Source organism: Styela clava, chromosome 2 (assembly GCF_964204865.1).
Source record: "Styela clava chromosome 2, kaStyClav1.hap1.2, whole genome shotgun sequence".
NCBI lineage: Eukaryota > Metazoa > Chordata > Ascidiacea > Stolidobranchia > Styelidae > Styela > Styela clava.
This window is the reverse complement of record NC_135251.1, coordinates 10,441,157-10,459,579: the sequence shown is the minus strand read 5'-3', so window position 1 is coordinate 10,459,579 and position 18,423 is coordinate 10,441,157. Positions and strand designations below refer to the sequence as shown.

The following is an 18,423-nucleotide window of genomic DNA, read 5'->3' as shown; positions in this document are numbered from 1 at the left end:
CATCGGTCATGGATTGAATATTTTGCGCAACAGAAATCTCGTTATCCGTTTTTTTAATCACGAAGAATGTTGCGCGGAAATTTCCGATTCCAATTTTGAATCACCTCTCTCTTAAAGAATCCTGGCTGCGCTCCTGCCTTTAAATAATGTCATTTTTTAATTCCGCCTCTTTGTCATATTTCGAGGCTATATTGTTGTCAGATTTCATCAAAGCTGTTATTGCTTCTTTGAACAGTTACAAAATTAGTCAGTATTTTGAAAAGTAATCGAATAGCTCGCGGAGCCCCTGGGGCTCCGTACGGAGCACTTTGAGAACCTATGCCCTAGATACGCTAATGTAGAGGAGAAGACTGCATTTGTAAAAGTCAAAACTTGATTTTCACGAAGTTTGGATATGGGAGTCGAAAACTTTTACAACCCGGAGTTGCAGTCGATCTTAAATCTTTTCTTGACTTTTAAAGCCCCAACCAGAGCTATGCAATCGGGTCATATTCTCAAACACCTCGCTGTCGAATGCACAAAAGAAACTTTCGCATTCACAACTTTGATATTAGGAAACCCGTTTTTTCAATAAGGCGGTTAGCTATAACATCCGTAAAAGGCCGCTTTAATTTGAAGATTATCGGAGAATTAGACTTAACACATGGAATAATACGGTCTCTAAGTAAACTTAATCGCGCGGGAAATATCATCTTCCCGTCAGCGGGAGCGAGTTTTCTAACGTTATGGAGTACACTCCACCAAACTACCATGCTAGCGAAAAAGCAATATAGAAATTGCATTAATTTAATACAATTTTAAAATAATAATAAGGGAACATTTATTCTTTGCAAGAAGGTAATGGTATTAGATTCACTTCTCCCCCGTCACTTGCAGAAGCCCGTCCATCGGTAAATTGCCATTCTGGTTAAAGGTTAAACAGTCAGGTATAAGAACAGAATGCGCAAGACCTTGTTCTGAACAGCACATCCAGAGCAGGCTTTTCCCAACTTAGTTGATAAACCCAGGATTTTATTTTGCCAGGTTGCGCTTCATTTTCCCTGGCAGAATCAGACTTCAGATCCAACAGGCATCACAGTAGCGTGAAGTCTTTCAACACAATCTGACAATGTTTCTTTTAAGTTTGGATCATCTGGACAGCAGATTTCCTATAAAATAAAAACAAAAAATATGGAAGGTTTTCTACAAAAAAATGATAAAAAGCTTTGACTTTTTAAGTTTAAATAATTTCTCACTCATAATTTCACCTCATCGAACATACATGATCCTTACCAAAATTCACAATTCAAATCCTTACACTCAAAGCAAATGGTGCAGTAGTTCACGAGTAAACAATAAGAAAAATACCAACAATAAGAACAACAAAACGATCCATATGTCCATTTCTCGTCCAGCATTAGAAAATAAGATGTCGGAAGAAGCCAAGATTGGAACATTTCAGTATTTGCTTTTAAAATCAATGCACATATTGGTAGCAAGACCACCCCTCGCTTGCCTTGACTGTGTTTACTAGCTAAGAACTAAATCTGTCATGCCATTACATAAACAATGACGAATGTGATTCAAATTTTTGAGACAATTGAGATGTAGATGTCTTTGGCTTGAGGTAGAAAACATCTGTGCCAACTCCACAGCATTTCATACAATCACTCACAGTTACAACTACATCTCTATCAACTCAAAAAATACATACAAAGCATACCCTTGTTTCTGTATTGATAGTAAGATTTGTTGTTCCTATGGCCAGTGTTATAACATTTGCTACTTCTTCTCCTGGAGCTGGTTGTTGGATTGAACTTTCTCCGTACATACTTTCTAACATAACCTGAAAGAAAAAGGAATATACTCGGTAACAAACAAACAATATTATCTGGAGCGGTTAAACCCAAATATTTTATCATTTTAAAACATTTCAAATCACCAGAAATTATCACCACATTAATAGACACGATGGCTTAATGGTTCAGATGTGTTTAGCATTGCAGAAAATAATATTTTGGGTCCAAACCTCTTGCACACAACCTCAAACAGGATGTCATAAATTAAGTTGGCAATTCTGAGTCGGAAAGATAGGATAGGATTTACATATTCATCCAAGGCTGACATTGTCTCTTTCTTTAACAAAAATCAATCACATATGATAAACTACGGCCTATCGTCCGATTACCGTCTATGTTAGGTATGGATTATTTAGTCAGTTATTTTGTTTCAGATGCATGGACTTGATGGTGGGGGGAATGTTAACCAACCAGCGGTTATGTGAACCACCTATGACGACACATAATTATCCCACGTGATAGTAAAACTTTCAAACCCATAGGTGGTATTCATACATTTTGAAAATATCAAATCACCAGAAATTATCACCCTATGATGGCGAAGGGATTCCAGCAATTGTTAAAAATAGTAAGTCCAGTGAATTCTTGTACACAGTATAAAACGTGAAAACGTTATCTAAAAAATAAGAACTTTGCCCTATATCAACTTACCTCCAATCGACTTTTGAATTCTTTGTTTAAATCTGGTTTCTGTAGTCGTTGGAGCGGAACTTTTTGTGCTTGTGGATCGGTATCAACTCGTAATATGATTGCTAGTACGGAGTCTGCATACATATCATTTGCTGGACTGGCTGTCCACTAAAAATAAAAAAAACGAGTGTGATAGGCCTGGGAAAAATGAATTTAAATTAGGAAATACTGGTAAGTTGAGATGAACAATGACTGAATGAGTTCTCTATTTTACATTTCGAAATTAAATTATGACCCTTTTGGAAATACTGTGAGGCCTAAATCTATCAAAAAAATTTCACCAAATAAAACTATTTTAAAATTATTTCTAGACTAAAGAATATAAAATGTTGTGAATCATTAATTTCGAATTGATTCAAATCTTCAATTTGTTTTGGAATCACTGGATTAGGTTTTGGCCATCTCAGACATAGACAGATCAGTAAGTCAACTAGTAGTTTCATATGAGGAAGAAGAAAGTCGATAAGACAGCCTAATCATAATTTTTGAATTATCATTGAACTATTTGAGGAAAAAAACTAAGAACAGAAATAAAGATAGGATAGGATTTACATAATTATCCAGGGGGAGAGGAAAAGCGATAAGATGTCTTCGTCATATGGGTACCCACTCTCCTTGTCGGTTTACCATGTTGGGTATGGCAATGATAGGTAACCAGTCAAGTCATTTCAGATGCATGGACTTGATGGCGGAGAAAACTTCAACTGGCCAGAGATTGTGTGGGGCATCCTAGGACTACAAGGAGACCCGCAATCTAGGGCAGGTGTTCCAAACCCAGGCCCGTGGGCCACACAATACCCGATGCTTCATTATTTGTGGCCCGCGCCGCATTCGGAGAGTAATCAGAATATCGTATTTTAAATTGCTTCTCATAAAATAAATCAGAAAAATTGTTTGACATCTTGTTGTTATCACTACTGTGACTGAATTGACTAGTATGATGGCTAGCTGAAGCAACTAGCGAAGTTGAAGATGTGATGGACAGTCTAAATTGTTACCTAGATTTCTATCGTTTTGGTCGGGAATATATGCTAACAATGTAGGCATGATAGAAAACTAAACATCGAATGCGGACTCCATTAGCCTAGGTTGGCAATGCCTGATAACCATGAGTTTACACAATAGAAGTGCTTGTTCTGTACTGCACTGTTTACCTATTCCTGGCACTATTGTGGCCCGCGACTAGGGCTGTCCAAATTCGAATAATTTTTTGATTCGAATCGAATCGAATATTTTTGCCGAATCGAACCGAATAATCGAATATTGTTGCGCAATCCTGAATCTGTCTCTATTATACAATAACCGCCTACCCTTCAATGTTATGGTAACATATGTGCAGTTACATCTTACTTACTGCTGGTATTTTGCAATACAATGATTTCAGATGAAAGGTGATCAAACGCTTGCATGAACTGGTCAAAAAAAAGTGGAGGACCTCAAAATTTGGGTCTCAAACTGTTGAGTGTTAAGAGTAAAAATTGCACAATTCAAAAATTGCAATCTCAATTCTAATGGATTCAGTTTTAATAGGACATGTAAAGCCTGTAAATGCTATTCTAATCCTATTCACTAGTCTCATGTTTTTTTGTGTAATTTCCAGCAAAATAATAACAACCATTAATATAGATAAAACTGTTGCTCAAATTCAAAATTGCATTTAACAAATTCGAAGCTAGTTTGATGACTATAATATGCAATTAAAATTCAAGAGTGCAATTATTTGTCTTGGTATATACGGTAGATGGATAATACAGTGTTGCCATCATAAAAAATTACATATTCCATTGAAAGAAGGTATTGCCATCATAAGGATCCCAAAACACCTGTTTCAGCTTTGAGTTTTTTTTTAACTTTTCTTGCGGATCAGAGTTTTCCAAAGCTCGGATCAGTGTCTAATGACACGTCATATCCGAGTCATATCGGTATAACGGTTCATAAGCATGCCACTGCGTAAGCAGCAGTCATATGCTTATGGTGGCTTCAGTATTTGCCGCGCCACAGCACGGCACAAACTTCCACCCCGGGGTTCAGTATATGCTGTATGTCACAGCATAACTTTGCCCAGGGCTTCCGTCTGCGCCATGCAGAGCACAGCGCGACTTCCGCCACCACGACTTCCGTACGTACTGCGTGACGTGCAACACGCACACAGCACGACATCAACCACGAAGCTTCCGATTCATCACATCCGCTAATTGTGAGATGGTATTACGGTTGTTAAAAACGGTCTGAAATGTTGGCATTTGCGGTCAGCAATTATGCTACCGCTCGCGCTGGGTCGAGATTTTTTTCATGGATCAAAATTATGATGATAAATATCCATTTAGGATCTCTTTCCAGTTATCTAGTATACCAAAGAATTGGAGGTTGCTGAATTTGTATTCCATAGTTGTTAAAAATTGTATGAATAGGGATATTGTCTTCGAGACTACATTGTCGTCTATGGGGGTCATATATTTATTCTGAATATCAAGTTTTATTTTTGTGCCAATCAATTGTTTTTTCATTATGACGAAGCATTTGGTAACAACTATTGCATTGGGGCCGATATAGCTATTATAGAGAATTTCCTCTTCCGTTATCTTAATTCGGACGCTTAATATACGGTTGAGTACGTTTATAATTTCGGCTATATAAGTTTTTGTTTTAAGGCAGTCCAGGAATATGTGTTTAGTGTTGTCGACAAGGCTTTTACAGAATTTGCACCCTAATATTTTCAAATTTCCATACGTATCGAATCTAAGGGACATACTCCTCATACGGTCGCCGAAGATGTATCCATCTCTCACAATGCGATAGGAACAGATCCTTTCGGCGTTTGTGTAGTATGTTCTTGATGTGTTCTTCATCAGATGGACATCTTCCCAGTTGATGTTTTCCTGTTGTTGTTCTTGATGTCTGCTTTTTAGTTTTGAATATATATCCCTGTGCCTAATTGTCTCCCATTCTCCCGACGAAAAGTTGGTTGATTGATATATGCTCAAGATATCCCGCCAGTATGCTGGAATTATTGCAGCGTGGGGCATTGAGTTTGTATAAAGATTTTGGTTAATCTGTTTAATTTTGGTCCCCAGTGAATATTGCGCTTCGAGGTGCCAGAATTGATCCAAGTTGACTCCATTAACCAGCGCCTTCATCTTCTCAACCCGGCATGCTTCTAGTTTGGCTTTTATATCTATCATGTTTATACCGCCCTCCTCTCGTGGTAGTTGGAGTTTTCTTCTGCTTATTGCCTCTATCTTGTTGGGATGCCACAAGAATTGAAAGAGAGCTCTGTTTATCTCCTTCATAGCAATTGGGGGGAGTGGTTTAACTTTGGCATGAAACATTACTATCGACATTAATAGCGAGTTTATAATGATTTGCTTACCAAACCATGTAAGATTTCGGAATTTAAGATAGTTTATAGTTCTGATTAGTTTTAGCTGTATTTCTTCCCATGTTTTATATAGAGGTTTTTGACCAAAATTCATTCCAAGTACTTTTACGTCCTTCTTAATGTATCGTCTGTAGGGAGATTGAAAGATCGAATTATATGATGATTGGGTAATACACAAAATTTGGGTTTTTTCTTTGTTAATTTTTTGTCCTGAGGCTAGTTCGAAATTGTGAAGTTCGTGGAAAATTTCAGTAATGGATGGTTGGTTCGAAACAGTAAAGGTTACGTCATCTGCATATTGATCGAGTTTGTGCTCCTGTTTTGCCAGTTTTATACCGCGTATGTTTTGGTTGATTTGAACCGACCTGGCTAACGGTTCCACGCTAAGTGCATACAGGAGCATGCTTAAAGGGCAGCCCTGTTTTATTCCGCGTCCAATCCTAATTTCCTGAGTCAATTTCCCGTTTACATCAATACAGCTTTTATTTTCTAGATACATGTTTTTAATAACGCTCAGAAACCGGTTTCCGATCCCTATTTTGTCCAAAATGCCGAAAAGAAATTTGTGATCAACATTGTGGAAAGCCTTTAAATTGTCGATGAGTACCATCGTTGCGGGTATATTTTTGGATTTACAGAACCGAATTATTGCGTCCTTGTTATAATAGACGTCTGACATGTCCCTATGTGGTAGAGAACATTTTTGCGACGAACTAATGATGTGAGCTAGAGCTGGTTCCAGTCTTTTGACGAGTATTTTTGATATGATTTTGTAGTCCATATTGAGTGTGGTTATTGGGCGCCAATTTTTTAATTCTGTTTCTTCACCTTTTTTGTATATTAATTTAACTTTGGCCAATTTAGAGGATTTGGGAAAATGTCCGAATGTCATAATATTATTAACTAACTGCGTAAACTGTGGTTTGATCGTGTCCCAGAAAGTTATGTAGAATTCTCTACTCAAACCATCCATGCCTGGCGACTTATTATTTTTCATATATTTTAAAGCGTTATAAATTTCTTCTGAGGTTACGCGTTGTTCTATGACGGATTTCTCTAGCTCTGGTATTATACTGGAGCTCATAAGGTCGAGATAATGATCTTGATTTCTTTTTTCGGTTTCTGATCCGATTCCCCATAGCCTCGCATAGAAATCTTCTATGGTTGCTAAAACTCCCTTTTCACTCGTGACTAAACAATCATTACGGTCTTTAACGCTTTCAATGGTGGTCTGTTTCACCCTCTTTCTGATCCGTTTGTAAAAGGTTCGGGTGGGTTTTTCGCCGTCTTCCAGATTTTTCATTCTAGCCATCACCACATCTAAGCTCTTCCGTTCGTCTAGTATGACATTCAGTTCTACTTTCAAGTTTTGGATCGTAAGTGCGTTTTCTTTAATTCCTTCATTTATGAGTTTATTTAATTTTTGGCGCAGTTTGAAAGTATTGTTCTTTTTGGTTTTAGCTAGGTTTTTTGAATAGGCGACCGTGACTTTCTTTATTTTTTGTTTGGTACTATCCCACCAGTCCAATATCGAAACGTTATTTTCTAGATCGAGAAGGGCCAAATTATATGAATGTCTTACAACTTCGATATAGGTCTTATCCTCGTAGAGTATGGTGTTATTTCGCCAGGTTCCTTTTCCCCACCGGATTTTCTTTGCTTGCTTGAGCTTAATCTGCGGGCATAACAGGTGGTCTGATATTGTGTTTATCGTATGAGTAATGGTTGAGATAGTACTATATAAGTCAAAGGAAGAGTATATTCTATCGATTCTACGTCTCTGGGTGCCAGATTGATAGGTATAAATTTGTTTATTGGGGAATTTGTCTCTATAGGTGTCCAAGATATTGTTGATTTGTAAAAAGCGACAGAAGATTTTTTCAGGCGGTCGTAGTTTGAAATTTTTGGTATCATACACATCAATGGGTTCTAGTACCATATTAAAGTCTCCGGCTATTATTATATTTCCTGTGTCACAGTAATTGGTCAGAATATACACAAGGTTTTCATAAAATTCGGTTTTTTTGGGTCCGTTCTGCGCCGGGGCGTAGACATTAAATATTTTTATATTTTGTTCGTCTATCTGAACCTCTATACTGTCGCAGCGATGCCTAATATGTATGGTATAACTGGACGGTGTTTGGGTGTTTTCTAATTTGACCATTATAATTGTTCCTTGCCAAAAGTAGGCGTGATGCTTTTCGTCCCTATCCAGGGTGTTAAAATAAGCATTGAAACCGAGTCGGTTAGCCCAATGCGTAATCCTGGCTTTATTTAGACGGTGCGCTTCTTGGACGCAAACAACATTTGGCTTTTCGTGCTCAATGAAAGCCGTCATTTCCGCTAGATGGTGTTCGAGGCCATTGGCGTTCAAGGAAATTATATTTAACTCGACCATATTGGAATGTTGTTTAGCTGACTATCAGTGTCTAATGACTGTTCTTATGATAACTAACTCAACAGCTTCAAATCGATTCTATTTATAGAACTATCGTTTTCTAATTTGCCCTTTTTTCTCCTTGTGTACTCTCTCAAAAACGTCATTACAGATTATAACTTTTAAGTTATTATGACCATGCATGAAATGGTGTACTCTCTTAAAAACGTCATTACCGATTTTAACTTTTAAGTTATGATGACCATGCATGAAATGGCTGATCACGTGCCACCGGGTGGGCATTAGGAGTAAATGTTTATCACAAAATGAAGGCGAGAGAAATATCGGGAAACCAATTAAGCCGGGAGCGAGAGTGGTCTAAGCTCGAAAAACGTCCTGCAAAGGTGGTTTCTTCCGCTTTTTGTAACTAATTTTAGTGATTCGGAAATTAGCCGAAAAACGATTCGAATAATTTGCGATTCGATTCGATTTCGAATATTTGGTTCGCTTGGACAGCCCTACCCGCGACCAATGCCAAAATAATTTTGTGGCCCATGGAGCCCACAACCTTGGACCACCCTGATCTAGGGTAATTAGAGGCGCAAAATCAGAAAGCGTTCCTGAAGAAGTGTTCCAATTGCCAAACTAGACGAATACTTCTCTATACAGCCATCCTTACCTCTAAAACCAACATATTAGGTTCTTTGACGATTGTAATGGCATCGAAAATCCTCAAACAATCTTTCCCGTTTTGTAGTTTGACAGCTGTTACATCGTTTGAGAGTTGATATAAATAATATTGTAACATAGACAGAGGAGCAGAAAATGCAACTGTTTGTCTTTGTGTCAGAACTGAGGTTGCCAGATTCGTGTGGGCTAAAAATGAGAAATGATGATAACATAAATTCATGCATCAAAAACAGATAATTGATCCCCAAACTGACACGGATTGGGAACCACACAAGAGGCCGTGGTTCACCATATGATTGAGCCGACTTATAAACTTCCTTTTCCCAAGAACAAAAAAACAAAAATTAAGATGTCTTGATTGAGAATTTTCTAGAATTCTGAAATATGCCTCAGATTTTCAATTCTGAAAGAAAATATAACTCTACCACTGAATTCAATATCAGCGTCGAATTCATATCAGAATCGACAGTCTCAGCCAAACTCAGTACTAGTGACTCTTTTCAACCATCAATGTAGAAGTTACAATGATGATTGATAAAACTGTTCTCGAAAAGTGGGATTTTACTCAAAAAGATCTCACATATCAAAGAAACGTGCAATTGTGGAGTCAACTCTTCAGAAAATTATTATGTAAATAAATCTTTTGGATGTCTCTGCTCAAGAATTTCTGATTAATTCAAAGATTAACTCTCTGTATAAATTCATGGATCTTTACCTGACAAATCTTGTGGTGCAAGTATATGATAATTGAAATTTCTTTTGACAAGAATTCCAGATAATTTGTCTCCATGTTTGGGTCTCTTCATCGCCAGACTTCCCATAACTTTAGCCATTTTTTCACCTCTGGAACATGAAAAAAAAATAATAAATTTTATGTGAGTGTAAATTATTATTTTATTTTCTAGAAGAAATAGTATCAAATATGGCAGGGATGGGTGTTTCGCACATTATATTTAGGTTGTTGTTGTGAATAAAACATTATCCTTCCTCTTTGATTAGGCACAGAAATGGATACAGCATAGAATGGGGTCCGTCAAAACTATGATTCTAAAATAGGGGTCCAAGGCCCAAAAAGTTGGGGGAAACCCTGGAATAGAATACCCTCTTCAATACATTCTAATATATTGATCTCTGATTACATTTAAATACAATCAATTGGCATTGAAAATAGTTTATGAATATCAAAATTTGGGAACACTTCTCATTTTAGACGGCAACAATCTACCTGAAATACAATTGCACGGATTCCGTATTCTTAGGATTATGTATTTTGATAGAAGTTTCTAAATCATCTTCATATTCTCTGTTCAATGCTGCTTTCAATCTGCCCATTTCATTTGCTTCACCATGAACAAGTACCTGGGTATAAGGAGTGTAAGATAAGCAAGCTTTGGATTAGGTTTTTCAAATTAGTCCTGACGGAGAGGAAAGTGAAAGACGACTCAATCTAACGGCATGATGATTTCAAATAATAGGTGTCAAGACAAATTTGTACAAATCGCTATAAATTTACAAAAAAAAATGGTGCTCCCGAAGTATGCGAACCAAGATGGCGGACATCGGAACGTAACATGGGTAACAGGTTAGGGTTAGGCGATAATTTTTTTCCAATTTTCCTTATTTTAGTCCTATTATCAGTTCGAAGACTAGCCAAGAGCCTCCCGTAGTATTTATACCTAAAATTATGGCCTAACTCTAACCTAGTACACATATTACATTCCGATGTCCGCCATCTTGGTTCGCATACTTTGGGAGCCCCAACAAAATATTGGAAGGTCGTGATATTCCAATATTATATTCGAATTGGCTATCCAAAAAAAAATGAAAAAAACATGGAGTAGCAATCATATAATGAAATAAGATGAACCTACTATATGTGGAGGCTTGATTGTTCGCACAAATTCAGAAACTTGTCTATAGTCAGCATGAGCAGAGAACGAGATGTAGTCAACGGACATTTTCAATGGGATCTTCTGTCCTTGCATTGTCTGTACTTCGTCTGGTTCTGATAGAACATGCTGAATAGAGAACAAAAAACTTATATCAGAAAAAATAGACGGACAATGTTAGGTGACAGTGATATTAATACAACAGTACAGCCTAACTAAGATGTTATTGCAAACTTGCAAGCTATAGAAACTGTCCTTATGTATAACGGTAATAAACGCATAAATACTAATTGATGGAATGCCTGTGATTGTGATCATTATCTGACAATACTGTAGTCTTGTGGACGATTTAAAATAAGATTTGCATTTATCGAATGAACCAGTATATGCAAAGTTTTCTTTCACATCATAGGTACCAACCTGAAAATATTGAATTGGATTGTTTCAAGCCACATGTGTCAGCCACAATTTACTGACATATTCGCCACAGAAGAGCAAATTTACAAATAGTTTATAATGGCCAGGTGTTGGCTTGTGGTTCTTTTATAATTTTGGAAAAAGGTTCATTACCTTGCTCTGAGCGAACTAACATATGAAAATCTAGCCACACTGAAATAGTACAACCAATATTTATACTACCTTAGCCATAGTCCCCTCAACACAATAACCAGCAATAATAACACCATTCCTTCTATCTGTGCACCAAGTTTCAAACAATTCACGAGATAAGCCAGTCTGCATCATACCAGGTGATGCCATTACTACTGAGGGACCAACGTCATCAAAATATTCCATTCCCTAAAACAGAGAAGATTATTAGAATGGTTTAAACCAAGGTGTGCAATCTGCCGCCCGCGAGACAAATGGGGCCCACAAGGAAAATTTGTACTATGGGGAATAAATTCTGAAACAAAAATTTTGGATATATTCCAAATTGGGCCATGTTTGATAGATGAAGAAGATTTAGTTGTATAGGTTATTTGTATTTTCCCCTAGTAATGCAATTTATGGACAAAACTAAATAATCTCACTCAGGATGTAATAAACTGAGTAGGCAATACGCCAGTCTCTCCTGAAACAGAAGCTTCTTACATATCGTTAAATATTAGTGAATGCTTTTACATGGTCTTGTTCAGAGTGAAAAGAGAAAAATAAAATAAACATAGCTATTCCAAATATATTCTGAAACAATATTTTTTAATATATTCAAAACACAATTTATACAAATCAATGTGAATTTATGAAAACTAAATTTCGCATTGAAGAAAAATAGAGATTAACTTTGTTACGGTCATGTTAAGCGAAGCTTACTCTTGTCTTGGGCTACATTTTGACATCCCAGATTACAATTTTGTCTTTCCCTGACAAAGATGTTTGTAGACATTTAAAATTAATAAGAACTAACACACTCACCTTTAGATTGGAAATATGTTTGAATTGAAATGGATTCGAAATTGTGAGTTGTTTTTGTATTTTGTGATTCATTGCATTTGAATAGGTTTGATAAACTGCCATACATTTCTTAGCAAGACTTGATGCATAGTAGATAGGAATGTCGTGAAGTTCGGGATGATTAGACCAGTACTCATCTGAAAAAAGAAGAAAAATCAGGTTTTTCCAGAATACTGGTAATTGTTGTACATCTGCATTGATAGTAAATTCTAAATGGAGTATTTAATGATCCAAAAAGAAACGATATATTTGATATGATTTAAAAGAGTATTTCCTGAAGATTTTTTGAAATTGAGCTGATGGAAAAATAGACTAAAACTTGGGAATATAATGTTGTTTGTTGGTCACAAATTCACCAAAATTAATCAGCAAAAATTCTATACAGAAATACGGAAACACAATTTCTTAAAACCATATGAACCTTACGCTTCCTATCCAATAGGGATGATTTACAGACCCGACATTAATAGAGATATCTAAGCTTCCTGTTAAATGGCTAATCAGTGGTGCAGCCAGGGGATTGCAACCCCCTGTGAAATTTCTTGGTGGACCGGAAAGGTGTGCCATATTCACAGGGCTACTTTGTCATTGCGCAGAAATTCTCAATTCGAATTTTACCGAATTCTATTCGAATTCTTTTAAAAAACCTGGGTGCGCCCCTGCTGTATTTATGTGTAATATAGCAAACACCATGACATGAGGTGAAGATCTAGACCAGGGGTCGGCAACCTTTTGTCGCTCGCAAGCCAAAATAAAGGTTGTAAGTCATTGGCGGGCCGCACATATTTCAAGAAAGTTGAAAAACCGAACGGATGGTACTTTTTATAATAAAAATCAAGCAGCGATACATCTCTCGAATAGAATATAAATTTATTTCCTCATTGCATCTTATGAAATTCCATTTTAATATTTTCAGCGCCATTGAACCCTTTGCACTTAGCCTTAACTTTTCTGTGTTTTGTTGCCATTTGCTTAATTATAATTAAATTATATGCTTATTAAATGAGTAATTGTGAATTGTATATTTGTTAGGTTATAATGTAATTTAGTCTAAAGAATATATTCGTCAAAACTAATGTTTTGTTACTATAATTTAGTGAACCGTCGCGGGCCGGATTATAGTGCTCCGCGGGCCGTAGGTTGCCGACCCCTGATCTAGACACTAAGGTGGAGCACAGCATATGCAAGACATCCACTTACCTAAAATAAGCAGTAATTCTTGAGCTCTACCCAAAGCAAACACAGGTATGAGACATCTACCCCCTCTGTTAACAATATCATGGATTGTCCCTGTAAACCGACTTTCTCTTTCCTCTCGTGGTTCGTGTATATGTGTTCCATATGTTGATTCCTGATGTAAGTTTAGTACATCTTCATAAAAGATACTCAAACAGAACTACAGTTTACTAATTTGCAAATAAATAAGTGGCAAGAAATGTGGAAGCATGGCCTTAAAGAGGTGACCATTTGTGTTAAGTCCTCACTATTTTTAAATTTGATTTTATTATCATCGCATTGTTTCAAATATAGGCTACTCGTTTGTCCGAATTTCGAAAACTGGTTTTTAATCAGCCATTGTAATAGTAGTAGTTCTTCGCCTTTGGGCGAAAACCAGAGTAAATCTTTCATTTTTAAGTCCAATCGATAGCAAATTTTGCAGACAATAACGAAATATGTAAAAAATAATTCAGAACTGACCATAATTAAAACGTCTGGTTTTACAGCGGGTATCTCTGCTGCCATCAAGTGTCTATCTTCTTCTCTCGAAAAATCACCGGTATAAAGAACTTTCACGCCAGCTATTTCAATCATAAACATTGCAGCACCAAGAACATGACCTGAGAAATATATGAATTATGTAAGTTAATTTCAGTCTGAAGAAATGGTTAATCTCACTTAGGAGTTAGGTAGTCAATCACTCATGTTTTGAATAAAATTCTACAACATAAATGAGTCATGGAGAAATAAAGTTGAAGATGGCTATGCAGTCATCTGTGATAATTTCATTTTTAAATTGCATTTTCTAATATTACAAAATGATAAAGATCACATTTATGAAAACTGAGCAGTAACCACAATTGAACTGCATGCCATTACTGGTTTTACATCCAATTTCAAGCAGATACCCTTTCATGCATTCGGCAGAGACGTGAAAGTGATGAGAAAGTTTGTCGGGCTATCTTGGATAAAAAACAGAGATGGGTCAAAGTCCCCAACACTTTTTTAGATAGTAATAAATTATTGAACAGAAAAACTTCCGAGACCATCTCAATATGATGAAGTGGTAATTTATCTTGATTACAGACAGCTAAAAGCCTAAAAGTTTTTTTTTTTTCATTCATTTACATAAACCATTATTCTGACAGAACACAAAACATTACTTATCATTATTGTGTCAGTAACATAATATACTAGAAAAAGTATTGGGCGTAAAAAAAACTTGGCTTCCATCTACCATTCCAAGTTCACATCCAATTCTACCTGCATGATAACACCAGAATTTAATTCCTTCAACAACTTTCTCTTCATGAAAATTAATGGTTTCAATTCTTGACATTGATTCTTCCAAATCACTTTCTGTGTAGAGTTGATTCTCTGTCGATATGTTACTGAAGGAAATACATGATCACATTAATCTTATAATGAGTTAGTTTTTAAATATGAGTTGTCCAAAAAAGAACAGGGTGTCCATAAGATCTCTTTACAATATCCATTTTGTTACGAAGTCAGTTCCCAATATATCTTAACCAGGTATGTTTGTTTTTAATCAGAAATTGTTTAGTTATTTTTACTTCATTGAATACATCTGTGAGGGCCGAAACAATATATGGTATCGATAAATTCCGCTTGCAATTTTAAAACATTTCAAAACTTTTGGACAACTTTCAACAAAGTTGAAAGTGAGTTGAATGACGGTTGCCTCCATGCCACAGAGATAGAAATGATCCAGCTTTCTCTCAATTTTTTTAAATTTCCAGTAATTACCAAAACCGAAAGAAACAACAAGAATTGGCAAATGTAGTATTCTCACATTCTTCCGATATAGTTTTACCAGAAAAATAGAATTAAGTTATCCAAAATATTATTGCCTTGAAGTATAAATATAAAAAGATCAAACCTACCTGACTTTGATATAATCAGAAAGCAACCATCTATAGATAGCTTTTGTAGCATGAGTCATGAACACTCGTCCTTTGAAAGGAGTTTTCTGTAGAAACCATGGTAGACCTCCACAATGGTCAAGATGAAAACTGGATAAAACGGAAAAAAAGGTTAAGATTCTGTCAATAATATTAGACTAGAATAGTGGTTTCTAACTGAGGGCCCCAGAGTAGTCATAGGAGGCCACAATACTATTATGACAAATTGATTTCAATCACATTTCGTTTGCATACTTTTCACTTCAAAAGAAAATACCTTGCTCTTCATAGTTTCATTACCTGAATACTTTTGTAATAGGTTGTACATTATTATTAAACACATTTGTCTTTTTACCCTTTGTTTGATAGATCTACATAATGAAACATAATAGTTTTTTGATATGGTGAACAAGGGGGGCCATGAGTGCTAAAGCCTCCCATACGGGGCCATGACCTAGGTAATATTACCCCAGGACACACAAAAAAAAAGAGACAAATTAAAACAATAAAAATATTGAATTTAATTCTTGGTATATCCCATATTGAAACGCCTTATCTCTTTTTCAAATTAAATGAAAGATGAAACCACTTGACTTTATATACTTGAAATTATTGCCGATTTAATAAACCACATACTAAGGTAAGACATTAAATTCTCTCTTAGGACTTAGGTTTAAATTCAACTCAGAATAAAATTACTTACTGTGTAACAAGCAATAAATCAACTTTATCAGGATCAGAGAAATCAAGATACGGAAGGCCTGCTAATCCACTAATCCCTGGATGAATTCCACAGTCCAGCTGCATAAAATGAAAAGTATTAGTAATGAAGATTAGAACAGACACTAGACAAGCTGTTACGGAATGGGCTACTATTATTGGAATGGGCCAAAATCTTTTCGGCCCAGTTCCATTGCATACTCAATTTATTACACTCATGAATAATAGGCGGTGAGCATGAAAATGGAACTAGATTGAATTATATTTTCTGATGTTTCCACACGTTTCTACCAAAAAATTGAACTAGATTGAACCAGATTGAACTAGACTACAGGGGTGGTGACTCCTCTATGATCCATGGGCCGGAGCCACGGCCCATCTAATTGGGCCACATGAGCTGTGGCCCATCAAGCTATGGGCCGTGGCCCCATCAGGAAAAATTCAATTATCTTACCAAAATTTTCAATTTTTTACAAAATTGTAAATATTCAAAACAAAAAAAAATCGTGGGATGCCACCAAATTTTTTTCTTACGATAAGCCTTTATATAAAAATAAAGCATAATACCAAACTACAGAAAAGGATACTCCTGTAGTATGTGTACCAGGCTAGGGTTAGGACAAAATTTTGTTCAGATTTTTCACATTATAGTTCTATTATGAGTTCGGAGACTGTCTGTGTTAGCCAAGTGAATAGTCCCTTTACATAACTCGATGGGTCGCGGCCCATAGCCTGATGAATTGGGAATAGCATTGAATTGGGCCTCGGCCCCGACCCATGGGCCGTAGAGGAGTCACCACTCCCACTCGAACTAGATTCTACTAAAGAATTGAACTAGATTGAATTCTATTTTCTGATGTTTCCACAAGTTTCTACCAAAACAGCTAAGGCTCCAAGCATGCAGACATTGATACACAAAGATGTCACTATTCTTGGAATCCCAGGAGTCCCTCCCAATCATCCTCCATTATGGGATTCTATACCTTAGAAAAGGTGGAGGAGAATGGGTATGGAAACCAAACAACATTGTTGATCTAAAGTTCTGCTCACTAAACCATCATGCAATACAGCACACTTTGAAGATGGAGCGACATTGTCTCGTTTCAGAGAATCCCATTTTGCGACGAACAGACACCCCTCCCTTTGGGGACGTTTGGACATTGTTGTCCCTCAATGTCGGTAAAAATGCAGTAAAAAGAAGTTGCGTGATAAACTAAAGAGAAGCGCAATCTAATAAACGTAATCATTGAATTCATCGGGAAAAAATAATCCGATTTTTACCATGGCATTCGAGAGTTTTTAGCAAAAAACGGCAACTTTGGTAACTTGATGGCCCTCGATTAATTTAGATTATTATCGAGACAAGCATGGCGCGATATGACGCATCTGCCGTCGTGCCAGACAACCCTCATTTGTGAGACATATGGAGTGTTCGTTTTATTGAACCAAATGACGAAACATTCTTGGAATTTGGGAACTAGGCCCTACTATCATGTCCATCGTATTATAAATTGTTGGCTGAAAAAAAAAAATGGAACGAAAACTTTAAATAGTGCTCAACAACCAAAAAATAAAATCCTTAATAAAAGTCTACCATAATCTTTTTTCCTTTATATTCCATCAAATGACATGATCTCCCAACTTCTTGACCAGACCCACTGAAATTATAAAAAAAAAACGCTAAATCTGTAAATTGAATCATGTTGAACAAAAAATTATCATTTACAATACAGCATATTGCTGAAGTGTAACATCTGAAGATTGCAAAACCAGTACAAAAATCTCAAATTGGTTCCATAGATGCATTGTCAGACATAGAAGAAATGGAGTCGTATATTACTCACAGCGGAGTGATTTTTAATAAATCAGTTTCTTCGGTCTTCTGTCCACTATTCGCCATTTTATCCGTTTATTTCCCTTCGAACGAGGAGACGAATAAGACACGGTTCCGAGAGAATCAGTTACCGTACCAGTACCGGTTCTTTGGGAAATGTGGAGCATGAACTGAGTAGTGACCGGAGATTTCAATTGAATGAAAGTTTTTCACAGAATTGAGAATTTATTTTGACGGGAAAAACGCGAGATATATAATTAATTTGTTCAATTGCAAATACAAATCAGTTTTATGCAATATCGATTCAAATCAAATTCATGCTTACGTACGATATTCATGATTGCCTTTGCGAAAAAATGAAACTTCTTTCTTTCAACTCCAACTTCCACATAAATATACGCATCAATGCATTCA

The 18,423-nt window shown here is 36.3% G+C and overlaps 2 protein-coding genes across 2 annotated transcripts in view; one reads left to right on the top strand and one right to left on the bottom strand.

Annotated features, from left to right (window-relative positions):
- The window catches only part of LOC120336360 (octanoyl-[acyl-carrier-protein]:protein N-octanoyltransferase LIPT2, mitochondrial-like), a 140,883-nt gene that overhangs the window by 119,193 nt on the left and 3,267 nt on the right, over positions 1-18,423 (top strand). The gene's annotated exons all lie outside the window — the stretch shown is intronic.
- On the bottom strand, positions 769-18,161 carry LOC120336359 (cleavage and polyadenylation specificity factor subunit 3-like). Its single transcript, XM_039404030.2, has 16 exons — positions 18,020-18,161; positions 17,770-17,833; positions 16,159-16,256; positions 15,438-15,566; positions 14,797-14,924; positions 14,014-14,153; positions 13,516-13,666; positions 12,277-12,452; positions 11,503-11,661; positions 10,846-10,992; positions 10,200-10,333; positions 9,690-9,817; positions 8,964-9,160; positions 2,490-2,636; positions 1,703-1,825; positions 769-1,148 (listed from the first exon to the last, which is right to left on the bottom strand). The coding sequence occupies exons 1-16, from the start codon at positions 18,073-18,075 to the stop codon at positions 1,050-1,052; spliced, it is 2,076 nt and encodes a 691-aa protein (XP_039259964.2). The 5' UTR covers positions 18,076-18,161; the 3' UTR covers positions 769-1,049.

Excerpts from the sequence above, each read along its gene's own strand:
- LOC120336359 (XM_039404030.2), bottom strand. The coding sequence starts at position 18,075 with ATGGCGAATAGTGGACAGAAGACCGAAGAAACTGATTTATTAAAAATC. Across the intron at positions 14,925-15,437 it reads TCTGATTATATCAAAGTCAG|TAACATATCGACAGAGAATC; the intron begins GTAGGTTTGATC and ends TATTTCCTTCAG. Across the intron at positions 14,154-14,796 it reads ATTCTGGTGTTATCATGCAG|GTCATGTTCTTGGTGCTGCA; the intron begins GTAGAATTGGAT and ends TATATTTCTCAG.